Source organism: Ursus maritimus, unplaced genomic scaffold (assembly GCF_017311325.1).
Source record: "Ursus maritimus isolate PB19 unplaced genomic scaffold, ASM1731132v1 scaffold_20, whole genome shotgun sequence".
NCBI lineage: Eukaryota > Metazoa > Chordata > Mammalia > Carnivora > Ursidae > Ursus > Ursus maritimus.
This window is the reverse complement of record NW_024424453.1, coordinates 13,473,922-13,501,663: the sequence shown is the minus strand read 5'-3', so window position 1 is coordinate 13,501,663 and position 27,742 is coordinate 13,473,922. Positions and strand designations below refer to the sequence as shown.

General features: G+C 41.5%; 1 protein-coding gene across 2 annotated transcripts in view; it reads left to right on the top strand.

Annotated features, from left to right (window-relative positions):
- MED12L (mediator complex subunit 12L) overlaps nt 1-27,742 on the top strand; it is a 102,551-nt gene that overhangs the window by 16,386 nt on the left and 58,423 nt on the right. For both annotated transcript variants that reach the window (XM_040636671.1, XM_040636672.1), the window contains 3 exons: nt 14,655-14,759; nt 20,583-20,774; nt 25,366-25,525. In XM_040636671.1, coding sequence (XP_040492605.1) covers nt 14,655-14,759; nt 20,583-20,774; nt 25,366-25,525 — 457 coding nt within the window. The remainder of the gene's footprint in view (nt 1-14,654; nt 14,760-20,582; nt 20,775-25,365; nt 25,526-27,742) is intronic.

Below are 27,742 nucleotides of genomic sequence, written 5' to 3'. Positions count from 1 at the left end.
AGGTGGCTCTCGTAACCAAAGCTTGAAGTAAAAAGAGCGCGACCGATCAGGGCTTTAAATAGGACTGGAGAAGAATTGGCAGTTGGTGACAAATTGGTCAAAGGCAGTGAGAGGACTGTGGAAAATGCTCAGATTTCTTGGACACTGTTCAGCTAGGATGCTGGGTCCTGTTGCTTGAGGACCTTCAAGTAACATTTTTGTGCTGTCTTTAGTGATATCATGGGTATCCTGACTGACTTTATTGCCAAGGAAAGTGAATATTAAGACTCCCCCTCCACATTGACCCTGTGGCTTCTGGCCCAAAGTGGCCAGAAGGTCTTTGTGGAGCTTCAATTTATACTGCTTGTCCCATACTTTTAGGTCTTGCCGTCGGTACCTGTTTTCACCTCCTCCCGGGCTACTTTGGTCGTGGGTCATCACCAGAATTGCTTGGATGGTTGGCTAAGCTCCTTGGAAGAGGTGGGAATGAGCAAGCCTCCTGAAAATAAAAAGGGTGGAGTCTGAGAGATGTTAACAGACGTTAGCTTTCAGACAGCATTTTCTAAGGTGGACTTTTGTTTTCTTGGCTCAAAGCTGTAGCCTGTTTCCCAGTAATTGACCTCAAACAAAGGAACAAAATTGCCACCATTACCAACAGAAAAGAGAAACTTCCAGTCTCTCTTCCTTCTCTTCCAGGCAGGAAGGATGATCTACAGTTTCACCGGATTTTTCCCTCTCACCCAATAAGTGTTCCTTTTTACGCATTTGCAATTCCTTTGGTAGAAATTGCACAACGATCCTTCCTCCAGGTGTGTGCCTAGCATGGGGTCCGGGATGTAATTAGGTGTGAGGTAGAAGGATAAACAAAAGAAGTCAGGTTAGGGGGTAAGTGTGAGTCACTTCACTGGACAGTTAACTTCAGAGAACAGAAACCACGGCTTGTGTTTATATTCTCTGCCCTCAAGTCACCTAGCACAGTGGGAGGCAGATTCCAGCACTAAGTGAAAAATATGATTTACAGCAAGAGTTTACCTGAGATGTGATCGCAATGCAAGAATCGTGTGGGACTGTGACTTACCTGAGCAGTGGGGGCTCTAAAGAGAAAGCTGTCTTTGGAGGCTGCCTTAAATACAATTCTGGGTGGATTAGACTACGGGATGCATTACTTTTCCTCCTTTATAATCATGCAAATCCAAAAGTTCAAGTATTTTTCTCTGGCAGTTTTCTTAGTTTTTCTGAGAGCTACATCCAGGTGTTTGATATTGGAAGATGACATGCATTTGAATTTGATTTGAATATGAATTAATGGATACAATTATTTAGATAAGGGGAATAAATGTTAAGTATATTTAGATATAATTTGAATCAAAAACTCCCCCCCCCTTTTTTTTAAGGATTTTACTTATTTATTTGAGAGAGTGAGAAGGATGGAGCAGGGGGAGGGGCAGAGGGAGAGGGAGGAACAGGCTCCCTGGTCAGCAGGGGCTTGATCCTGGAACTCCAGGATCATGACCTGAGCCAAAGGCAGACACTTAACTGACTGAGCCACCCAGGTGCCCCTACTCTCCTGCTTTCTTTTTTCCTTTCTTTCTTTCCCTCTCTTTCTCTCTTTCTTTCTCCCTTCCCTCCCACTTTAAAATGAGGAGGGACTGCCTGTCTCACCAGGCCACTTAGGGGCAGGGTGAGGGTTGTTTTGAGGAATTGACGGCTCTAAAAGCTGCATGTGTTGAACTCCTTGGTGGACATTTCCATCCACTTCATTGGAGGGTTACTGAGTACCTGGTCATGTGTATGATTTGGGCCTAAATGTGCTGGTCATACAAAAGATCTATAATTATAATGATGATGATTCCATTTTTAAAATACTTAGTGTGAGGGGTGTCTGGCTGGCTCAGTCGTTGGGGTGTGCGACTCTTGGTCTTGGGGTTGTTCGAGCCCCATGTTAAGGGTAGAGATTACTTAAAAATAATGAAATCTTAAAAAGGAAATGTAGTGTGTACCTGTTACTGTGCTGAGTGCCTCACGTGGTTTTCACCTTTTCTTTAAAATGGGCACGTGAGTGGTGCAGGTACGTCCATTTCACGGGAATGGGAGCCAGGATTCCGATGTAGGTTTGTTGGTCTCCCCAAAGATCTCATTTTCTTGGGGGAACACATTGTGTCTACTGGAGGCCTGATCCTCAACCTACCTCTCAGCCTGTTTCTCACCTTGTAAAATGAGGACCCATCCTGTTTAAGCCACTTGGTTATGAAGAGGAACATGAATGTGCTGCTTAATGGCCAGCGAGTGGTAGTATTCTTGCTGTGATTTTCTTGTCTTCTCTTTTTGCCTGCTCCTCTGTACAGGTGTGAAGGACTAGCTGTTTTCTGTTGAGCTCATATCCTCTGGTTTCCCCTAGGTCCCCCCAGTTTTGATTGATGGCCTGCAGGTGTGGTTTGCATGGGGTGAATATTAATAGCAATGTAGATGAGGGTGGATGTAAAGAGCTGAGTTTCAGATGTGGCTTTGATACAAATGTGGCCCTGGTGTTGGAGATGCTGGTGGGGGTGGGGGAAGTGCTAGGTTGCCTTATAGGGGACTCTTGTTCCCTTCAGTCAGTTTGGCTCCTCCCTTGGCCCTCTTCAGAAGGCCGGTGGCATCTTGGCAGCAATGGGGGACCTTCCTCTCCTTTTTTTTTTTTTTTAAACTTCTCAGGCATTATGTGACCCCTTAATTAGAAGAGATCCAAATTAATCCGTTCCTGTTTCTGTGGTGTGGGAAGCTGACCGGGGTGTCCAGTTACGTAGAGCCTAGTGATACTGTTGTAGAATTTTCTCAGCTTCTGTAGACTTTTCGCAGTGGTGGTCCTCTTGATGCTGCCAAATGGCTTGGGTGGTGATGTCGGAGGGTAGTCTTGCCGTGAGGGATAGAGCAGTGCTTCCCCTCCTGCTTTCCCTACGGGGATGTGTGTTTTAGTTTCCTAGGACTGCCGTAACAAAATGCCACGAACTAGATGTCTTCAAACAATGGCAATTTATTCTCTCACTGCTCTGGAGGCTCCAAGTCCTCTTTAGGGCAGGGCTGCACCCAGAAGCCTCTAGGGGAGGATCCCTCCTCGCTTCCTCCAGCTTCTGGTAGCCCCAGATATTCCTGGGCTTCTGGCAGCACAGCTCCCATCCTGCCTCTTTCTTCCCTCATCTTTTCTCCTGTCAGGACACCGGCCATATTGCACTAGAACCCACCCTCATTCAGTACGCTCAACGGAACTTAGTTATAGCTGCAAAGACCCTGTTTCCAAAAAATGCCATATGCACAGTTACAGGCGTTAGGACTGACATATCTTTTGGGGTACACAAGTCCACCTATAACAGCGTGCCTGCAGGGCCTGTCTCTGGGTCCTCCTATGCACATCCCTGGTTGGTCTGGGACTAGATTTTGTCTTCTGAGTCCTGGCTCAGGAGGTCCTAGGTCTGCAGGGCCTGTCTCTGGGTCCTCCTATGCACATCCCTGGTTGGTCTGGCTCAGGAAGTCCTAGGTGTCCCTTTTGGTTTTCTCAGAAACTTCAAGGTAGCAACCATCTCCCTTTTCTCCTGTTGTCTTCCATCATATCCTTTACTGGATTTTTTCTGGTGCCATTAAAACATGCACAAGGCCCTCCCATCTTAGATCTCCCTCTACCCTATGGCCCCATTTTCCCATTTCTCTCCTCTTTCTCCAAACTTTTCCAAAAGCATCTTGTGTGCTCTCTGTCTCCCTCACCTCCCACTTCTTCCTCTGCTCCTTCCAGTCTGGCTTCTGCCTTCGTCATTCCACAAACACACCCCTCACTGAGGTCACAAGTGACAGCCACATTCCCAGCAGCTCTTACTCATATTGATCTCTTTGTTGGTGAAGCAATGTCTTCTCTCAGCTTCTGAGCTAAAACCGCTGGTTTCCTTCTCTTTTCTCTGGCCATGCCATGTCTCCTTGAAGGCTTTTCCTCCCCTCCCTGGCCATTAAATCAGTACTGCATGTTCCGTGGGGTCTGTCCTAGGTCCTTGTCTCTTCTCACTTCACCCGTTGCTTAGGTGCTTTCAGCTGCCACCCCAGGCCTCAGTTACTACCTTTATGCAGACAACTCACAACTTTACAGGGCCAGCCTAGACTTCTCTGCATATCTAGACTTGTGTATTTTAAATGCCTGTAAAACTATTTTGTCTCTTTTGCTACCTCAAACTTATGTTTAAAACTGAACTTGTAATCTGCTCCTCTTCCTTCCAACCCCCTCCCCACCATCCTCCAGCCCTGCTTACCCTATCTTAAGAGACATTACGATCCCAGAAATCTGGGGGATTTTCTTTCTTGACAATCTCACTCTTTGTCATTTCATCCAACACTTCAAGAAGTCCAGTTGAGTAGCCCTCCTAAGTAGCCCGCCTTTTCTTTTCTTTTCTTTTCTTTTCTTTTCTTTTCTTTTCTTTTCTTTTCTTTTATTTCTTCTTTTCTTTCTTAGATTTTATGTATTTGACAGAGAACACAGCAGGGGGAGTGGCAGGCAGAGGGAGAAGGAGAAACAGGCTTTCCGTTGAGCAGGGAGCCCGACATGGGGCTTGATCCCAGGATCCTGGGATCATGACCTGAGCCTAAGGCAGACGCTTAATCAACTGAGCCACCCAGGCACCCCCTTAAGTAGCCCTTTATATTTCTCTCCTCTCTATCCCTGTCACCACCATCTTGGTCCTAGCTACCATCATCTGATGTCCTGACTCTTTTTTTTTTTTTTTTAAAGATTTTATTTATTTATTTGACTGAGACAGCCAGCGAGAGAGGGAACACAAGCAGGGGGAGTGGGAGAGGAAGAAGCAGGCTCCCAGCAGAGGAGCCTGATGTGGAGCTCGATCCCAGAATGTCGGGATCACGCCCTGAGCCGAAGGCAGATGCTTAATGACTGTGCCACCCAGGCGCCCCCTGATGTCCTGACTCTTATGAGAGTCTGGTAACTAGTTCCAATCCCTTTGCCCTGAAGTCTCCCATTTATTCTCACCCAACTCCAGTCGGGTTGTCTACATTGCAGACCTTCAGATGGGATGATGTCCCCGCTGCATAAAACCCTTTACTGTTCTTATGATAAAGACAGAGGTCCTTCACTTGGTTCATAATACCCTGTGTGATCTGTCCCCACCCATAGCTCAGCTTCTGGTCACACCTGAGTCCCTTCTGCTTCTGCATGACAGCATTCTTTCTTTCATTTTCCCAACCCTACAGGCTTTATACATGCTATTCCTGTCCCTCTTGTTAGGCACACGTATGCCCGTGATTGCTGTGCCTTTCTGCTGCATTGACCCTTTTATCATTATGATTTGCCCTACTTTATCTTCGATAATGCTTTTTATCTTGAATTCTACTTTGTCCAATATTAATATTGCCACTCTAGCCCTCTTAGGCTCATTGTTTGCATGATATTTTTTTCCATCCATTTACTGTCAACTTATCACCTTTAAATTTATTTATTTAAAAATTACTTTTTGTTTTTTTTTAATTTTATTATTTTTAGTAAACTCTATGCCCAACATGGGGCTCCAGCTTACAACCCCAACATTAAGCATCACATGTTGTCATGACAGAACCAGCCTGGTGCCTGTCTTTATATTTAAAGTGCAGCAGATAGCTAGGTTTTGCTTTGTCGTTTAAGGATTTTACATTCCAGGTAGTTAACATATACTGTAGTATTAGTTTCAGTTGTACAATATAGTGATTCAACACTTATATACAACACCCGGCGCTCAGCACAAGTGCACTCCTTGATCCATCACCTATTTCATCCATCCTGCCACCCTCCTCCCCTCTGGTGACCATCAGTTCTCTATAGTTAAGAGTCTGCTTCTCACATCCTGCCACCCTCCTCCCCTCTGGTGACCATCAGTTCTCTGTAGTTAAGAGTCTGTTTCTCGGTTTTCCTCTCTCTCTCTCTTTTTCCCTTTGCTTATTTGCTTTATAACTTAAATTCCACTTATGAATGAAATCAAATGGTATTTGTCTTTCTCTGACTTACTTTGCTTAGCATAATACTTTCTAGTGCCATCTGTGTCATTGCAGGTGGCAAGATTTCATTCTTTTTTATGGCTGAGTAATATTTCATTCTATATCTATCCATCCATCCATTCATCCATCCATCCATCTCACATCATCTTTATCCATTCATCAGTCAATGGACACTTGGGCTGTTTCCATGGGGTTTTGCTTTTTATGCATTCTGACAATCCCTGTCCTTCCCTTGTAATCTTAGTCCATTAACATTCAATTATCGTTTCATTAATAATTTGATATGATTGGATTTAGGTATAACATTTTACTATTTTTTTCTGTGTCTCTTTCTTTTGGATTAGTAAATTATTTTTTATAATTTTAATTTACTATTGATATTTTATTTATACCTCTTCATGTTGTGGGTTTTTTGTTTTGCTTTTGGTCATTGTTCTAGGAAGTACAATATATATCCCTAACTTTTCACCATCTTAGAGTTAATATTGTACCATTTTATGCAGAATGTCAACCTTACCATTATAAGTTCCTCCTCTTAACTTAGTTAACTCCTACTTCTCAGACAGAGCTCAACTCAAAGGCCACTTCTTCGGGAATTCTTGTCTGATTTCTGAAACTGTTAAGCCCCTATTATGTGCACCCTGAGCAGGTGGTATTATTTCTCTTTGGGGGCATTTATCACTTGTAATTTGCTTGCTATGGAACCCCCAGTACTTAGCACAATGTTGTATATTTATTTATTTGTTGACTGAATGAAGGGGAGCCCTGAGTTGTGGTTTGAAGAAAGCAAAAGATTTCATGATAATGTACTCCAGGGGATGGGAAAGGCATTATGTAAGCTTTAGAGGCTGAAAAGATGATTTATGTTGGAAAGAATATAATAGTCAAGTAGATTAAATGAGTTAAAATATAAAAATAAAATATAGCTCTAAGTTTTTATAACCGTAGCCACCATTTATAGAGCAGTTAATACGGGCCAGGCACTGTGCTAAACTCTTTGTACATTCTATCTTACATAACCTCAACCCTGTGAGGTATTCTTGACTGATTTCAAAGGAAGCAACTGAGGTTCAGAGAGGTCAGTTACCTTGTTCCCCATCACAGGTAAGGGCTCTGCATTCAAACTCAAATCTGTGTGATTTTAACACTTAGGATGGAAGGGAGACTGAGAGGTGGAACTTGATTGTTCAAGGCATTTAATGCCTGTCCGAGGCAATTGTGTTTTGATTTGGAGGTGGAGAGAAAGCCCGCAGATGTCACTAAGGGTTAGGAGGGGGTAGTGTTAGATGCTTCCATTCTTTAGCGCCTTCTGGGGAAAAGAAGGGAAAACATGAAAAACCTCTGAGGCTTGTGAATAAGGGAGGGCAGAAAAGAACACTTGTTTGAGGAAGATTCATCAGGGCCTGGGGTCAGGTTGGATTCAGGTAAAAATCTAAACAGGAAGGGAAATACATGAGGAGTAGTGCCAGGGCCCACTGTGATAGCAGCCACAGTTTAGAGAGGTGACTGTCGAATTTTAAAGGAATAAATGTGAGACATGTTTTGAGAGAAGTGTAGATAGAATTGGTTAGGGATGAGGAGAGAAAGATTATTCCCCTATCGGGGCGCCTGGGTGGCTCAGTCATTGAGTGTCTGCCTTCGGCTCAGGGTGTGATCCCGGCGTTCTGGGATCGAGCCCCACATCGGGCTCCTCTGCTGGGAGCCTGCTTCTTCCTCTCCCACTCCCCTGCTGTGTTCCCTCTCTCGCTGGCTGTCTCTCTCTCTGTCAAATAAATACATAAATCTTTAAAAAAAAAAAAAGTTAAAAAAAAAAAGATTATTCCCCTATCTTCTGGGTCATTTATATCTGCCATCTCTAGGTGGTACCTAAAGACCATTAAATATATCCATGCTGGGGATTATCACAGCTTCATTTCTCAAACTGGGATCTGTAGACATCCTCAGGGGTCTGGGAGAATGCTCTTTTCAGGAAGTTGGGCAAGGCTAGGAAAAATAGTTATAAAGCTGTTTTTAAAATTTTTGTTTGTTTGGGTAAGACCATAGCTAACTTGTCTGCCTGACTAGCACATAGGGGGACATTTTTCTATTTCTGTGGCATTATCATTCCTGGTGGACATTTCTGTCCAATTCACTGAACAGTCATTGAGTTAGTGTGTTAGACACGAGTAGGTGACTAAAGAGATAGGGCTTGTCTGCACATGTTCTGTGGGTTAGAGGAGAAGTGGGGGAGGTTGCGTATGCGTGTGCTTGCGTATGTGTGCGTCTGTGTGTGTTTGCATGCGTTTATTATCTGCCTTTGGAAAGGTCGTTGGAAATTGTCCTGACTGACCGACTGACCGACAGACCCACTGTCCTACCTACCTACCTTTCTAAGATTTTACTGTTCATTCATTCATTCATTCATTTAGAGAGAGAGAGGGAGAGAGAGAGCACGAGCCCGAGCAGGGGGAAGGGTCAGAGGGAGAGAAAATCTTGTGCTGAGCTTGGAGCCCCCACGTGGGGCTCGATCTCACAACGTGAGTTGGACACTTAACCTACTGAGCCACCAAGGCACCCCTTTCTTCCCTCCCTCCCTCCCTTTCTTCCTATTTATTTGAAAGCACAGGCACAAGTGGGGGGAGGAGCAGAGGGGGGAATCTTCAAGCAGAGTCCACCTGAGAGCAGAGCCCAACTAGGGGCTCCATCTTAGGGCCCTGAGTTCATGACCTGAGCTGAAACCTGGAGTCGGGTTGCTCAACTAACTGAGCAACTCAGGTGACTCTTGTAATTTTTTTCTTGAGTGAGAAAGAGCTTAACCAGTTTCCGAACTAGCATCAAAATGTGTTCACTTTCCCAGTGAAACATTTTATTGAACGTTTGAAAGTGATCCAAAAAATAAGATTATCCTGTGAAGTTCAAGGTAAATGTGTGAGATTTATGGAATCATTTGGAGTTCACCCAAGGCCCTGAAGATCCAAGTTTCGTGTCAGTATAGGATACAAAAATGCAGAGTGAACCCGGGCCTTCTGTATGAACATGGGACAATTTCTAGGATTTCGTTTGTTTGTCTCTGGGTATCTGTCTCCCGAAAATTGCTTTAAGGCTTACTATTTTAGTAGAAACCAATGACAAGAGGTGTGAGAGTCCTTCTTTCTCCATGTGGAGGTTACTTTGGGATCGGTTCTGGTTTAACCTGGTCAGGTGTGCTGCTGCCGAAGGCCCCAGGTGAGGACTGTGAATTTACATTCTTAGCCAGCATTGTCTCCTGGCTGAGTAATTATTAGGTCTCACCCATGCGTATGCAATATTTTGCCCTTATGGTGTTGATGATATGCCCTTATGGTGTTGATGATAAATACATACATTTAAAACTCCCTAAATTCATGGGTGTCCCCCTTTCCTCCAACGGTTACTTCTTTTTTTATTCCCCACCTTGTACAATGTGAAATTCATCAACCTTTTACTAAGGAGTCCTTTGACTGCGGATCTAGTGCCCAGAACAAAGGCCTAAGCCACCTTGTACAATGTGAAATTCATCAACCTTTTACTAAGGAGTCCTTTGCGGATCTAGTGCCCAGAACACAGGCCTAAGAATGAGACCCCGATTAATGGTTGGGTGCGCCCCCAAGGTTTTGGGGTTTTAGTTGTCTCACCTTTGCAAATGGGCAAAGTAGCCGCTGATGTTTCTTTTGTAAAAATCATTGACTCGGGGTGGCAGAGCCAGTTTAAATCTCTGAGGACCATTGTTAGAAATTTTGGTGGTTATCCTCTTATTTAGAAAAATCTTTGAAGAGGTTCAAGGCTAGTGCAAGAGGAATCTATTTGTGTCCTATACAGATTCTGGCTTGGGGATTTTAGAGGCATGCTGTTCCAAAATCTGGACTCTCTCTCTTCTATTTTTGCCTGATTAGATTTGGCAAAGGCCTTCAGAGCAAAGCGTCATAAAAGTTTGTTGTTTGAGTTCATGTAACACACGTTACTTCTTGTTCTGGGTCTCTTAGTGCTGCCGAATGCCATTAAAGATCCCCATCCTAGCCCATTTCCCCTCATTGGGGACTACAGACATCCTCAGGTCAGAGAGAATATTTTTTCTTTAAAAGGGGTCTGTTGGTGGTGCATTAGCAGAATTTGAGAAATACTGGCCAGAAAGTAGTAAACACCCTGGAATTTGAATCTTACTTTTAACTCATTGTTTAAATTCTTGCCATTGGCTTTCACCCTTTTCCGAAACTTTTGGAAATAAACCATCAGGGTGCATATTTTGGTTGTGATGCTTTGAGTTTATTCCCTTTCCCTTAGTTTCTCTAGGAAGCTGACCTAAAGTTTTCTATAAGTAAACCTCAAATACAACTGACTTCGAAGCTTCTGTTCTGGCTCTTGTGTGCTTCCTGACATAATTGACGGTGGCCTTGGTGGTTTTTTTTTTTTTATTCATTGTGGGTCTGTGAGAAGCTGAAGGAGTGAAAGAGAAAACTTCATACACTGGTTTCCTTCCAGGATACAGATGTGTGTGTGCGTGTTGTAGGTAGAGCTTTGTATTTGTGCCTTTGCAGTGGGGGAAGTGAGATGTGGCAGAGAATTCTGACCAGTCTTTTTTAGGACATAGAGTTTCCTCCTGATGGTGAGTGCAGCATTGATGCTGGGCTTGGAAGCCCTGGTTTTCTAGAAAGCCACTAACTCCTGATCTTTCTGTCAGTGGTTCTCAGTGTGTGGTCGGTAGATCTGCATACTTGGTAAGTTGTTAGAAATTCAAATTTTCAGGCCCCACCCCAGACCTACTGAATTGGAAATTCTGGGGGTGGTGCCCAGGAAGCTGTGTTTTAACAAAGGCTTCAGGGGATTCTGATGCATGCAAACGTGTAAAAAGCTCCTCCTAAGGCCAGGGTCCTTTTAGTTTCTGAAGTGGACACTTTGTACATCTGAGTGCTTACTGGAGCTTCAGGTTATCCCTTTCCTGAACCAGAAACAGGACAAAAACGATAGCAGTAATACTAATTGCTGGCTATTTTCGTATAGTATGGTGGTTAGAGACACAACAATTTCTTCACGTCTCCTAAGGCCCCACTTCTTGAAGTTTAAAGTGCCCATGAATTACCTGGGAATTTGTTGCACTGCAGATTGTGATTGGGGGATTTGCATTGTGATTGAAATTTTGCATTTTTAATAAGCCATAGGTGATGCCACTGCTGCTGGCTACTGGCCTATGGACTGAGCTTTGAGTAGCGAGGGTCTAGTGTTATATGCCTAAGCATATTCAAGTACCTATGTTATTATAACTTACTTTAGAAAAAAATTTTAGAGTAAGGGCATTATATTGATTTTTTTAAAGAAAATATTGGTATTGGATAGTTACTGTGTATGAATATCATTTCAGACTCAGGAAAAGGTATTATAAATTTTTTTTTTTTTCAGGATGGTATATTGGGTTAGTTGGGGTAAGAGACACTGCTCTGAGTGATTAGGAAGATTTATCTTAAGTACAAATGGAATTATAGACCCCAAAGTCAAGGAGAATAATTCAGGATATGCTTATTGTGTAAATTGTTCAAAACCGGTTATCATTCACTTATTTATTCTTTCCCCCCCCCCCCCCCCCAAGTAGGCTCTATGCCCAGTGTGGGGCTTGGACTCACGACCCTGGGATCAAGAGTCACACGCTGTATGACTGAGTCAGCCAGGCACTCCAAACTTATTCTTTCAACAGATATTTATTGAATATGTCCTTGGCATGTGTCTATGAACAAAATAAAGATCCTTGGTTTCATGGGCCTTACCTTCTAGTGGGGGAAACAGTACATGTTGTAAGTAAATTACAGGGCATTTTAGGTGACAAGTGCTATGGATTATTAGAGGATGAGGAATGCTGGGGTGAAGAGAACAGGGTGAGCAGTTCCACTTTTAAATAAGGTCTTCAGATTTCTCATTGAGAATATGAAATTTGAGCAAAGCCTTCAGGTGGATATGTAGTTGGCCATGGATACCAAAGGAAGGCAATCCAGGCTGAGGGAGCAGACCGTACAAAGGCCCTGAGGCTTGAGGCCATCCAGCAGGCCTGCTTGAGGAACTGCAAGGAGACCAGTGTGGCTGGAGTGGAGTCTGCTAAGGCGAGTGTGGTTAGGAATGAGGTCAGAAAGGTAATAGGGGCCAGATCACACAGTGCCTTGTAGGACATCATAGGGCCTTGCTTTTTACTCTGAGTTGGGAAGTTAATGCAGGTTTTGAGCAGGAGTAATATGATCTTACTTAAGTTTTAAAAAGCTCCCTGTGGCTGCCGTGTTGAAAATGGCTTTCAGGGGGTGACGGTAGAAGCAAGAAAACCAGTTAGGAGCCCTTGCCGTGTCCAAGCGTGAGAAGATGGGGGGGGGCTGACCTGCAAAGGGCATTGGTGGTGGTGAGAAGGGGGTCGGATTCTGGGTGTATTTTCATGCAATTTAGAAGGCAAAATAAAAAGTTGCCACAACTCAAGGCTTCTAAAGCAGTACCTGCGTGGATCTTAGCATGAGGAAAATCTGATGTGGTCGACAAATAGGTGACCATGGTTCCATGTTTTCCTTCCAAGGAGGGTGTGTGTGCGTTGCATGCAGGCGTTCCTGTGTTTGCAGGGCACATCTCTCCAGCTCGTGGTTAGCTGTCCGATAGGCCGAGCCACCGAGTTGGAGTACCTTTAGAACAGAAAGTGCTGCAGCAGTAAGTGGAACTCACCAGTCCCGAAAGCCTCACACGTTTCCTCTTGATTAAGCCAGAACGTATTTTTAGTAAAAACATATGTTGTTACTCAATTAATGTTTCTTGATGGTGAATCAAAGATAAAAATTCAATTTTCTCATCCCATTCCCTTTCCCATCCCATTCGTCCCTCTTCTTTCTTGGACTCCAAGAATACAGAAATTTTGTTAGCGCCCTCGCTTTATTTAAGTTGACTGACACCTTTCTGACTTAAAATATGCATTATGTAGTTTTGCCCTAGATTTTCAAATAGTTAATTTGAAAATGTGGGAGCAGTCTGAGTTGTGTCGATAGGTGTATGCAACTCATTTTCTGTGCAGGTCACGATTTCAGTGACCTTCGTGCTTGGAGGAGACTTGATTATCATAGAGCTAAACTTCCTGTGGCGGGGTCTTTTGAAAGCTTGCCAGAACAGTGGCTTGCCAAGATGTTAGGTAGAGTACACACACAATTAAGTAAAGTTACATGGCACGTCTCCAGGAGACCTTGGCTCTCAGCCAGGCTGACCTTTCAGGTGCTTATATGTCATAAACTATTTTGTCCTAAGGCTTCCTGCTGAATCACAGCAGTGATTTTGATCAGTTGGGCTTTTTTTTTCCCCCCCTTCATTTTACACTTGCAGCAATTACTTTCGAAGACCGAGTATATATTTTCATTCTCGTGCTGCGGCTAGCATTACCCCAGCGGTTACTAAGACCCTTTCTTGGCTTAGAGCGAGGGGAACAGAAGGTAGCTTCATTTACTCAAACCTTTCCTTTCTATTCTTTCAGGTCTGTATTTTAAGAACTCTGATTTAGTTCCATAGCTGAATGATTTGGGCAGGGCAAGGTCCTTTTTTTTTTTTTTTTTTTTTTTTTTTAAGCCTTGGGCTATTTCTGATGTGTTGTGACCTTGGGAAGAAAAGTTCTGTATCTATCCAGTAGGAGATGTTTTTAAGGAGAGTATGAGTTGTAACTATGTATTTTTAGACTACATTTTCATATGGCATTTGTACTTTGGTGGCATGGAGTCATGGAAATTTCTCTTCCAAGTCTTGGGTTGAGAAGACGGTATTTCAGAGCTGGCTCTGTCCAGTTACTGTGCTAGCTTAGTGAGCCTCATTCTTCTGTCTGTAAATGGGCATGAAGTTACATGCTTACCATTTACCTTAGAATTTGGTAAAGATCAAGTGAGCCAAGCTGTATGAAAGAATTTTGCAAGCCCTAAACTTCCCTTCAGTTGCTGTTGTGTTCTTGGTATTGTGGTTATCACAAAGCTTGTGCCTATGAGCCCTTTGTTTCTGTCTTTAACTTGCTGTGGGGTCTTGGGTAAGTGGGGTGAGCCATTTTTCTTGAACATAAATAAAATAGTGATGTGTATAAGGGCCTGGCAGGAAAGGGAGAGTCCAACTGTGGGGTCTCTGGAAACAATTCTAGTATACAAATTCTATGACTTTATGTTTCTGCATGTGTGGGGGGGATTTTTGCTCATTTTTGCTTTTCCCAACTTATTAGTTAAAAATTTTTAAACTTACAGAATAATTGAGAGAATAGTATAATGAACACCCACATACTCTATATTTAAGTTAACAGTTGTTAATATTTTGCCACATTTATTTTTACCTCTCTCTGTACATTTGTATATTGGTCTATCTATCTATCTATCTATCTATCAGAGAGAGAGCACAAGCAGGGGGAGCCACAGGGAGAGGGAGAAGCAGGCTCCCCCGTGAGCAGGGAGCCCAATGCGGGACTGGATCCCAGGACCCTGAGATCATGACCTAAGCTCAAGGCAGATGCTTAACTGACTGAGCCACCCAGGCGTCCCTGTGTATTGGTTTTAAATCTTCAGTTTCTGCTCTCTCTTTGGTGTGTGTTCAACAGTTCTCTTCTATAGAGTACAGTGTAGTCAGTCATTACTCAGGCTGCAGTACGCTGGGTAAACTAAGAGCTTTTATGTCTTTCTGATTAATTGATACCTTTTCTTGAACAGGATGAACTTACTGCTGTGAATGTAAAGCAAGGCTTCAACAATCAGCCAGCCTTTACTGGAGATGAACATGGCTCCGCCAGAAATATTGTAATTAACCCATCAAAGGTAATGCAAATTGTCTATTTCCTAAAACTTCTGAAAAAGTGTTTGTGACACCCTTGATAGGGAATGTTGATAATTAGTGTTATTTAAAACCATGATACATATTCAGAATTCTCCAGAATATCTTATATGAAGTCCTGCCCTAGGGCCCAATCAGGGGTCATGCATTGCATTTGGGTGTCCTTTTTCTTTCGTCTATTGTAATCCAGTACCGTACACAGTACTGTTCTCCACCTTTGTTCATGTTGTTAATTTTGGTAGGGGAGGGGCTTTCAGAGCTGCTGTCCAGTTATTTGTCTTTTTTTTTTTTTTTAAGATTTTATTTATTTATTTGAGAGAGAGAGAGTGCACAAGCAGGGGAAGGGGCAGAGGGAGAGGGAGAAGCAGACTCCCTGCTGAGCAAGGAGCCGGATGTGGGACTCAATCCCAGGACCCTGGGATTAGGACCCAAGCTGAAGGTAGATGCTCAACCGACTGAGCCACCCAGGCGTCCCCAGTTATTTTCTTATATTCTAGTCCTACATTCTAGATTTGTCTGATTGTTTTTTCATGACAAGATTCAGGTTAAATATTTTTGGCAAGAAGGCCACATTGTATATCAGAAGATGTGCAGTGCCAGTTTGCCCTGTCATTGGTTATAAGTACGTTTGATCATCGAAGGTGGTGTCTGCTGTCACTTTACATTGTAAAAGTAGTTATCTTTTCCTTTTAATCTCTGTAGGGTGATACTTTGAGACCAAATGAATATGCTGTTCTTCAGTACAATTTTATCTTGTGATTGTATCATCAGTTGATGATGCTTGCTGAATGAGTTATTTTGCTGGTGGTTGCAAAATGCTGGTTTTCCGGTTGTCATTTCTCATACATTTATTGGCATTCTTTTGTAAAAGGACACCACACTTTAAAATTTATTTTTATTATTATTTTATTGTTTCAAGTAGGCTCCACGCCTAGTGTGGGGCTTGAACTCACCACCCTGAGATTAAGTACTGCATGCTTTACCTACTGAGCCATCTAGGTACCCCAAACACTTCCATTTTTCTTTTTTTTAAAAGTAATCTCCACACCCAGTGTGGGGCTTGAACTCAGGACCCCGAGATCAGGAGTTGGATGCTCCACCCACTGAGCCAGCCAGGCGCCCTGACATCCCATTTTTTAGTATCACTTTGAACTCCAGAACTCTTTAAAATTTGATGTGTCATCTTTTCTCTTTTTGATGTTTAAATTGTCTCTCGCTTGGCCAGGGGGCGCCTTTAACCTACTTCTTGGGTGCTTTTGACACCCCCATCTTTCTTTGAGCACTTCCTCACCTTTGATACAATAACCTATTCCAGATTCATGTTCTTTCTGTGCCCCAGCCCAGATTGGGATGCTGGGCATGCTCGTTGCTACTAGAGTGTCCTAACTTCTAGGTCCTTTCAGTGGACAGAGATGGGAAACAACACAGAGAGTTTTTTCTTCCTTTGTCTTCTCTCCTTTTTCTTCCTTCCTTGCATCCATCTACCAGTTCTTACCCAATACCAGGGTTTTTCCTCTTTCTTGTTCCATCTTTGTATCTCATTTCTCCCAAAGTGAGAACCCTGGCCTTTAGTAAATTCAATATATTTATTTATTTCCTCTGTCTTACAATGCACATAAAAAAGTTCCAGAATAAACTGAACTATGGTAATGCTACTTCAACAACAAAATTACTGTGGAAAATTTATAATTTTCCTGTTATATTTTTTGTCCTTAGACTAATTTTCAATAAGGGTATATAGTCAGAATGTTGTGTTAAAAAATTTCTTGAATTAAATCTCTTTCTCTGTGTGGTTATGTTAATAATTAATATATAGGTAGAGTTATTTGCGTCTGTTTGTATTCTTTTAAGGTTTGATTTTTCTCATCCTTTTTGAGTTATTTTTATTTTCTGAATATTGAAATACTTTCATTAAATTGAAAGCATTATACAAATGAAATCAAACATACAAATATACATCCTTCTTCTTCCCCAGAGATAACCATTGTCAGAGATTTGCGTATCATTTAAGATCTGTGTGTGCACATGTACACATAAACACAAATGTACTTGACAATTTGCTAATCAACTGAAATATGTAAACAATGTGAAAGAAAACAGAAGCATTTTCTACAGGTAGTCTCATCAGCCAAACACAATGCTTTTAATTTTGTCTTGATTTCCAGTCTTCATATACTTTTTAACATCACAACTATAATTGTATATATGTTGTAATTGGTTTTCTTTTTTTTAAATTGTGGTAAAATGTACATAACATAAAATTTACCATTTTACCATTTTATTTTGCTTTTATTTTATTTTACTAATTGGAGCCTAACACAGGGCTTGAACTCATGACCCTGAGATCAAGACCTGTGTAAGAGTCAGATGCTGACCTGACTGAGCCACCCAGGCACCCCTTACTATTTTAAAATGTACAGTTCTTTGGCATGACGTGCATTCACATTATTGTGTAACTGTCACCACCATCCATCTTCAGAATTTTTTGTCTTATTTTTTTTTTAAACAGTAACATTGTTTTGTATGTACTTTTCCTTGAGGCTGAAGTATTCATATTAATAATTAATGGACAGATAACATTCCATCATTTATGTGCTATAATGACCTAAACCTGCTAGCATATAGCAAGGAGCCTGTTGCCAATTTCTTATGGTTATTTATGAAGAGGCTGTAGTCCTATTTGAATGTATAGCTTTTGTTCTTGAGGATAAATTTCTGGAAGCATATTTACTTGGGTAAAAGGTAGTCTGTTTGGGCCGCCATAACAACATACCACAAACTAGGGGGCTTACGCAACAGAAATTTGATTTTCTGAGAAAAAATGTATTTTCTCACAGTTGAGGGGGCTCTTAGTCCAAGATCAAGGCGTTGGCAGGTCTGGTTTCTTCTGAGGGCTCTCTCCTTAGCTTGTACAAGGCTGGCCTCTCTCGTGCTGTCCTCACATGGTCTTTTCTTCATGTGCTGTGTGTGTATTAGGTGTTTCTTCTTACAAGGACATCAGTCCATTGGATTATGCCCCGCTCTTATGACTTCATTTGCCCTCAACCTCTTTAAAGGCCTCATCTCCAAATACAATCATATTGGGGATTAGGGCTTCAACATCCGAATTTTGGGGGAACACAATTCAGCCCGTAACAGAAAGTATGAATGCTGCGTGTGTCTCTTGATATGAACTGCCAAATTGTTCTGTTGTATCAAGTTTTATGTCAATTTAAATAACTGAATAAATGGAAATAACACCCATTACAGCTTCTGCTGCTGCCAACCCTTCCTGTGAGATTTACTCAAGGATTCAAACCTTCTGAAGGGAATTTGAGCTTATAAATATGGAATACATGAACTATAGTGTAGTCCTTAAACTTTTTTCCAGTTTCTTATATTGAGCTTATAAATATGGAATACATGAACTATAGTGTAGTCCCTAAACTTTTTTCCAGTTTCTTATAGAATGAATTTCTTTCTTTCTTTCTTTCTTTCTTTCTTTCTTTCTTTCTTTCTTTCTTTCTTTCTTTCTTTTTATTTATTTGACAGAGACAGCGAGAGAGGGAACACAAGCAGGGGGAGTGGGAGAGGAAGAAGCAGGCCTCCCTCTGAGTAGGGAGCCCGACTTGGGGCACAGGAATGCGGGGCTGGATGACTTGAGCCAAAGGCAGACGCTTAATGACTGAGCCACCCAGGCAACCCTAAAATGAATTACTTTCAGAATAGCTTTGGATTCTGAGTTTCAAATTAAACTATATCTCTCATACCTTGTTGGAGGGAGTTCAAATGGGTATGAAGCTTATGGAGGGGAATTTAACAATGCTGATTAAAATTACAGAATCGTACAGTCTGAATTCTGGAAATTTATCCGAAATCTTCAGCTGTGCATGTATGAGATAACAAATAGGAGAGGTTTTTCATTTTAATGTGATTTGTAGTACAAGTTTGGGGAAAACACTCCAAATGTCCGTTAACAGGGGTCTGATTATATACAATGTGGTACACCCACACAGTACATTACTTGTGAAAGTGAACAAGAAATTCTCCATATACAGATGTGGAAGTCTCTTAGACATTTACTTAGTGTACACGAAGAGGTATACATGTAAAAAAGAGAAAGTAATATATTCATGTTTGTGTATGTGTATTCACCTGAAGAAACCCTGGAAAAGACATTAGAAACTAGCCAATGTGGTTACTTGGAGAGGTAGGCAATAGAACTTGGGAATGAGGCTCTTTACTTTTTTTAGGTTTGGAATAATGTGAATATAATATTAAGTGCATGGTCATGTTTTGTTTTGTTTTGCTTTCTCTCTTTTAGGGAATTTGACTTAGTTTACAGTGTGCAGTGGTTCCCAAGTTTTGTTAGGATGTAAACTACACATACAGTCATATGTTCCATTGTTATTAAATACAAAAATTATAATTGTTAAACAGATTGCTGACTACTTTTTAAAAAAGTTTTATACCTTTATTATGATTAAAATACTCCTACATAATTGCAAATAAGAGGCCTTTTAAATTTAAACAATCGGTGTAAGTAGGGCTTTTAAGACCAAGTATTGATTGAGAAATTTAAAATTAAACAATTTGCCGTTGGCTGCTTTTTCCTAAACAACTGGTTTTGCTAAATATTTGCATTTAATTTATTTCCTGTTTAAACATTCTGCAAACATTTGCTTAAAAAAAAAGTAAAGCTCAGATCTTTTTTCTAATTACTCTAATTTTTTATTACCATATTATATTAATGCACCAAAATAGACTTTTTTGTCCATAAATCACAAGGGTCAAGGAATGCCAATTCACATTAAGAAAAAATGTACCAGCTTTTCACCTTGGTAGATAAACTTGACTAATTGTTTACAACTGTGTTCCAAACTACAGACTAATTGTTTATTGACTCGTTAGCGTTAACTAAGGTGGTGATTCTTATTTTGCTTCACCAGGGCAGGTCTTTTATTTTAATCACGGCTGCCACTATCTGCTAACCTTACTTGTTGCTTGTATCATATTAAATGATTCCCAGGGAATGAAGTAGGATTCTTGGAAATACCAACAAGTTTTCTGTGGATTCACTTACTTTTTATGTATTTATCCCTTTCCTTCTTGTGCCTTTCTTCCTCTTTTGTCCTCTTCTAATTTGGTTAATATGAAAATGCCACAGTCGTTCACAGGAACTCCCTTTGCTACTTTATTCCATTCAGAGCAGGTAACACTAGCTTTCTCTTGAAACGCTTGTACTCTTGAAATTGGCAGCCTAGTTAAAAATGTTGAATACTTAGTTTAATTGAACCTTTTGTAATTTTCCATTTAAATACATTTTTCTAGACTCTTTTTGAAAAGCACTGAGTGTAAATACAGAGTTTTCTTTTCCAAAAATATATGCCGTTAAGATGAAACCAGAAAAAGAATGATTACTGTGTGATTACTAGACTTTCTGCTCTTGCATGCAACACCTCTCAGGACATATATTCTCTCCAAATGTGTGTGTAGTCTGAAAAAGAAGTTCAGCTGAAGATTAAAGCAGAACCCATGCTCTGGAAATTTATTCAGGATGTAATTAATTTCATCATCTCAGAGATTTTCAAAGGCTCTTCTTTTTTCCTTGAACCACTTGTTAATAGTGGAACAAAAGTGCTGTGGGAGTTTTTACATTATGTTAGTATAAGGAAGTCACAACTCTTGGCTTCAAGGACTTACATTGCCACTTTATTTTCTGATTGGCTGCTTGAAGATATTCTCCTAAAACAAAAATAAAATACTGTACATTACTAACATACATACTGTCTTCAAATTTTTTTCTTTTTTTTCTCTCATTTCCACAGATTGGAGCTTATTTCAGCAGCATATTAGCTGAGAAACTAAAGCTTAACACTTTCCAGGACACCGGAAAGAAGAAACCACAAGTTAATGCTAAAGATAATTATTGGCTGGTTACTGCTCGATCCCAGAGTGCAATTCATAGTTGGTTCTCCGACTTAGCAGGAAATAAACCACTTGCTATTTTGGCAAAAAAGGTATTAAGTATTTCTTACATTGTTTTAATTATGGTCTTCTAGAAATCACCATGTTTGAGCTAAGTGTTCGAGTATATATTTCTTTCCCCCTGTTTTTTCCAAAACTCAAAGCACCAGTGGCAGGTACACTGTACCAGGTGTGTGCTGCACGTAATGCTGTTTCTCCCTTTATTTGAATGGCATGTGGTTCCTAGCACATCTTGACCTAAACATTCCACATGGGAAGCAGTGTATGTGGACTTTATTTATTTATTTCAAGATTTTATTTATTTGAGAGAGTGAGAGAGGGAGCAAGAGAGCAAGCACAAGCTGGGGGAGAGGCAGAGGGGGAGGGAGAAGCAGACTGCCTCCTGAGCAGGGAGCCCGATGTGGGACTCGATCCCAGGACCCTGGGATCATGACCTGAGCTGAAGGCAGATGCTTAACCAGCTGAACCACTCAGGTGCCCCCATGTGGACTTTAGGTGACGAGTTTTTTAAATCGAGAGTAGGCAATAGGACTTCATTTATTTCCATTATATTTTCAGTTTTCTTAGGCCAGGATGTCCAAAATGTATCATTCAGAAATTCTTGCTTTGATATTACTCCTTGTCTTGAAAAGTACCAGTCCAAATGCTGAAGCTAAGTCTCCTTCCTAACAAGTAAGATTGTAGTTCTGGGTGTGCTTGAAAAACTTCTTTGAAAAAGTTTTAGAACAGAATGGGCAGGTTTATTTATAGCTTCCCGCGATCTCTGTCTTCTTGCATGCCTTTGAAATCATCCCACGTGTCTTTCTCATCTGGCCTGAAACCCTTTAGTCTTAGGGTGTCCATCTTCTGTTCTTGATAGTGTTATTAACTAGTGTGGTGTAGGCCTGGTTTAAAGGAGAGCTCCTTTTTGTATTTCCTTGTTAGTTTTCTAAAGCCTGTAGTTCCCATTGGCTTTCTTTTGCTCTGGTGCCGCCATAGCGTCGTGCTGCCTTGTGAGGAAAGGCAGCTGAAATCCTTGAAAAGCACGGCTATCAGCATAATTGCCTCTTGCTACTCAGGTTCGTACCTGTCTCAACACAGGCTGAACCGTGTACCATTTCTTCCCTGGGAGTGAACATTTACCATGTGGACCCATGATGACCTGTAAATTGTAGCTAAAGGCCCCATAAGTCAAAAGGCATCCTTTGATATTTGATGGCTTTCTACCAATAGTTCATACCCTCCATGTTGGTTAGGACCTTCAGTTCCCATGTAGCCAGCCTCATGTCTTTTTTTTTTAGGTTTTCTTTTTTTTTATAAGCTTTTAGAATCACTTTTGTGTGTGTGTGTGTGTGTGTGTGTGTGTGTATATATATATATATATTTTTTTTTTTTTCCCTGAAAGCAAATATTGGTGAGGAATTGATGGCCTTGCTTTAGGGGTGTAGTGGTTGCTCATCTTTTAGGGCAGAGATGAATCACAGTGCAGTGTATTAGCCATTGTTCTTCTCTTTATTAGGAGCTGCCTCTGGCCAAGTCAGGTGTTCCTCAGGTAAGCCCTGACATTAATTCTGGGCAAAGTTAAATGTTCTTTCTTTCTGTTCTTTCTTTTCTTTCTTTTTCTTTTTCTTTCTTCTTTTTGTAACACCATTGACTATACCTTGAAGTAGTCATTTCTTGGGCATTTGAAGAGTTCCTCTCTTCTCTCCTCCCCTCCTCAGCATATCATATTCTTGAGATGGCAAAAGCTCTTTTAGAGTTGGGTAAAAGATTGCATTATCTGCATGTTCTTCATATTAGAAAGTTCAAATACTTCTTTAATTTCTGGCATTCATCTATGAGATGGCTTAATGTAGACGACCTTAATTTTCCTGCTAAAATCTTGAGTTCTCTTCCAGCTCTGTTCTAGAGTTCAGAATAGTTTCCTGTATGAGATAGGTCAAGTTCCTGGGCCTGGTGCTCCATTATTTTACAACTCCACAGCACTCCCAAGTATTTAACCACAGAAACGTCAACAGTGCCTGTGAAGGGCCTTTTAACTCAATCACGGTCATAGGTAGATTTGGAAAAACAGACTTATAGCCTCTGGATATCCTTCTGGCTCTCGAACAGTTCACTGGGTATGACATGCTCACTTCAGGTGACGTTGATTACTGTGGCCTCTGGAATTTCCTTGTGCCTCCACTTCTGCTTGGTGAACAGAGTGTTGACAGTGATATCCATCCAAGGGGAAAGGCGCTACAAGGTGATACAGCCCTTTTGTGGATGAAAAACCATCCCATGCTAGGTGTCTTAGTTTTCTTTTACTACTTAGATGCAGCTCTAGCTTGATTTAGAAACGAAACAGCTGCCCAGTGATTGCCTAGGTTCAGTTACAAGTTAAAGTCAGATGGTTTCTTTGCTGAAAATGGAATCCGTGACTGTAAGGAAGTCATACTTCAGTCACTATAAACATAATTTCCTTCCTCAGTTGGTCCAAACTGTAAATTTGATAACACCGTCAATATGTGTCTTCTTCCTTAATTAAATAACCTTCACATCAGTTCTTCTGCATTTTGAATCCCTTGATTTGAGCCAACCATTTCTTCCAGTGTTCTGCCAGTAGGGGCAGTGAGCTGGAGGTACGCCTTACCTTGTTGATGGTAAGACCTATGGCTCAGTTTTGTTTGCTATTTAATCTAAACATTTCACATGTTCAGATTTTTATTTTCCTCCTGTCAGTTGTTGTTCAAAAGAAATCCTTTGGGCATCTATAAAAGATGCTATTAGTAGTGTTTCTTTGGAGATGCTGCATTTACTTTTTTGCATTTGCCTATTTTTTAGGCCTTGATCTTGTACTCTTTTGGTCCATCTGAATGAGCGGCAACCTGACCTTGACAACTAAAATTTAACTCTCTCATACTGTCTGTTCTAGTGAGAAGCAGCAACTCAGGTCTTGCCCTGAATATAGAAGCCTGTGCTTTTCTTGTCCCTGGCTTCAGCGAGAGTCTGTAAACCCAGAGTCTTGTGCTCCATGAAAGATGTGCCTTGTAAACAAAATTTTCAGGAAATTTTCTTGTTAAAATGTATCAGTGTGGCCTAGGTGACTTTCATCTCCCTTTTAGGTATGTTTGTGCAGTGTAGCTGCCTCTGTCATGGGGGTTAGGTTTAAGGTCAGCACCCAAGGCAGGAATCGTACATGACCTAAAGTCTATTGAATTGCCCGTGAAAGACAGTGTATGGACAGCCGCATCTCAGTGTCCAGCCAGGAAGCTTTTCCTTCAGCATTGGGGCAGCTTGAATGTTTCTTCGGTAAGAACCAGGTGAAATAGCTTGTTTTAAAGGGCTGTGTACAAAAAATACTTCTCTTTTAATTTTGGATTATGCTTGGTTCCAAGCCCATGAACAGTCAAATTTGCAACATATGAATGATACAAAATATCTGCTGTCTAAAGGAGGATTTGACTAAGAAAAATGCCATGCTGTAACACTCAGCTGGTTTGAAGTCTTTTGATATCCAAAGCAAAATCAAGCTAGAGTATGGGACATAGAGACCAGGGCTCTTGATAGCCATGGTTGTAGTGTCCAGGATCCTTTTAGGAGCGGGTCAGGATCATGACTTGAAACACAAAACACACTTTGGTTGCCATCCAGAAACCTTTGGAATTGGTAACAAAATAAAAGCTTCTGGTTTTGATACATATAATTCTTTTACTTTACCCTCTAACCACCCTGTGGGGTGGCCAGGGTTGGGTTGGTATTATCCAGTTGATAAATGAAGAGCCTGGGAGTAATGGGTTTAACCATACAGGCTGGGGGCCAGGACCGGAGCACGGAGGTGGTAGGGGGAGTAGTGGATGCTTACTGCTCCATCCTGTGCACCATGGCCAACATACTCTGTCCACTGTTGTACTCCACCTTCGTAAATTGAATAGATGATATATAGATGACTGGCCTGTTGCTAGGATATTTAGGAGGAATTCTAGAAGAGTTAACTTCGGAAACATTCAGTGGTACATAGGGATGCTAATTTGCTAAATAGTATACCTTCGTGGTGTGGAAGAAGTAATGAACTTTCTCAAGTGCCTACTTTCAACCAGTGAATTAATTAACCAGCTATTTCTAGCTCAGTGTTTATTAGGCAGATTCACTGATCCATCATTTTAGCCTCTATTTTAAATTTTGGGCCAAAGGCACTTTGGAAGCTTTCTAGAAATTGTTACTATGAATGTTACAGCCAGAAAGCTTTATACAAAAAAAAGTGTTTGATAAAAATGTGGAGTGGGGACAGTTTTTCACTTGATCATCCCTTCCAATTTTGAGATAAAGTCCCTGGAGTACTGTCATGAAATTATTTTCCCTATTTTGTTGAGATGACGAGTAGCTTTCAGCATCTGAGAATTTGAAAGTAATTTGTTTTTATAAATAAGAAAGCACAACTGGTAAAACTGTTGTCAGTTGCTAAACATAGTTTTGATTCTTTTAATGAAAAATTGCTTAAAGTTTTTGGTGTTTAAGCTCAATGTAGTGTTTGAAAAGCCATCAGTGACCTATTTTCTTAAAGGCAGCAGGGACTTAGTGTCTTTCTTTTGCTTTCCCTTCCTTTAGGTTGACCTCATGATGAAAATAATGTGTGATTTTTATAAATTTGTGATTTCTTTTTAGGTTCCAATCCTTAGTAAAAAAGAAGATGTTTTTGCATATTTAGCTAAATATTCAGTGCCAATGGTTCGAGCAACGTGGCTGATCAAGATGACCTGTGCCTATTATTCTGCTATTTCTGAAGCTAAAATTAAGAAACGTCAGGCTACTGATCCTAATTTGGGTAAGTGAGACAGTACGGTACATTTTACATTTCATCATTGATTGTACGAGGACTTGTTGCCCGCGTGCTCTAGCCGTAGCCCGGCGAGTGAGGCCTGAGGAGGTCCATGGGGAGGCTGCAAGGCGCTCGTGGCGCACACATGGATCCCTGTTCACCCAGGTCCAGAATCCTGATTCCAGCAGCAAGTCATACTGCTGCTAGCTCCAAAACACGTCCTGCATCTAAACAGTTTTCACCACCGCAGCTGCCGACGTGCTGGTTCCTGCCACTGTCACCTCTTGGCTGGATACAGTGGCGGTCTCCTAACTGTCTCCCTGCTTTTCCTTTCTCTCCTCACATTGTAGGCTCCAAACTGCCACTCTGATCACTAAGTCCGAGCCCCACACATCGTGTCCCTGTTCATAACCTGTTAATAGTTTTTTACTTTAATTAGGATAAAGGTCCAGATCCTCTCGTGCGGCCACCGAGGCCATCCATGCCTCGCTCTCTCTTTCTACGATGTTCTGCCCACGTTGCGTTCCTTGTCCCCTCTGACACGCCACGCTCCTTCCTTTCTCAAGGCTTCTGCATTTCTTCTTTCCTATACTTGGGCAGCTCATCTCTGGTATTCCCACACCTCCTCTTCTTAGAGCTGTTGGCTCAGGCCGTTTCCTCAGGAGGTGTTCTTCGGCCACCTACCTAAATAACATTCCTTTTTCCCCCCTTCTGCCCATTTATGCTTTCAGGTATTCTTATTTTATTCACAGTATGTTTCACTATCTGAAATTATCTTTAGAAAGTGCTGTGTCTCTCACCCCTCCCTCCCACATGCACTGGCCTATGATCGTGGTAGGTTATGTTGAAAGAACTGAAGATTGGGGCGCCTGGGTGGCACAGCGGTTAAGCGTCTGCCTTTGGCTCAGGGCGTGATCCCGGCGTTATGGGATCGAGCCCCACATCAGGCTCCTCTGCTGTGAGCCTGCTTCTTCCTCTCCCACTCCCCCTGCTTGTGTTCTCTCTCGCGCTGGCTGTCTCTATCTCTGTCGAATAAATAAATAAAATCTTAAAAAAAAAAAAAAAAAAGAAAGAACTGAAGATAAACAGTTTTTAGTCAGTCTTCACTCTTTTGGTGACTAGACAGTGATGCCTTAAGGTGGTGCTAAAACAGTGCTTAGTAAAAGATTGGATTCTCCAGCAGAAATATGCACAGAGGATTACATGTAAAGATGTCCACTTAAAGATGAGGTTTACAAATAATTCCTTATGAAATGGAAACATGCTTGTGATATTACAAGGAAGACCCTGGCTACAGAGCTCTGAGGAGCAGGGTCCGAAAGTGCAAATGTCCTCAGATGCCAGGCAGTGTCCTAAATAAGTGAGTCCAGATGTGCGGTGGCTGGGAGTGGTGGGTGGTCCTGGCGAACTGGGCAGTGGAGCCCACTCTCAAAGCATGGAAAGTCAATCAGAACAAAACAGAAAACATGGCTAGATTCCATGGCTGCCTCCTTTTGAGTTCATGTTTGCTAACACAAATGTGAACTGTATTTCAAAACAAAACTGTACTGTGTATATATTTAAATGTGTAGGGAAAAAATCTACAGAGTGAACAGTGGTTATCTCTTGAGTGCTGCTTTCGTAGCAGTCTTGTTAACTCTGTACTTCAGATTGTTCTCATCAGCTTATTATTTTATAGGGGGAGACAAAAGAAATGCCCCCTTTTTAAATGACTGAAGCTCTACATTCTCATAATATTAGTGCCAAAGTAGATAGAATAAATGGTCACGTTTCTCTTCTCTCTTCTTCATATTTTCCTTCTTGAACTTTTCTTCATCCATACACAATAACAAGTATGTGCAGTTCGTGTACTTACATGTAGAGTGAGCGAGAGTGCACGTGCCCATGAGAGTGTGAGAGAGCAAGAGCATTTATAATACTTCTCTCTAGAATCTGGATATCTAGTTGCTTACCAGCTACCTCTACTTTGATGACTAATGGGTATCTGAAACCTAGTATGTACAGTCTTGATTTCTTGCCACCCCAACCTTGCTCCTTCTTTCTTCAGTCTTCTTAGTAAATGTTGTATGTAGTCACGGGGGTGGGTAAGGGTAGAAGTGCTATTGTCCTTATGGGCTTTTATCTTTCTCTCAAATTTCTACATTCAGCCCCTCAGCAGTCCTGTCAGTTTTACTTCGAAAATCTAATCCCGATCTGAGAATGTCTTCCTCCTCCCACTGCTGA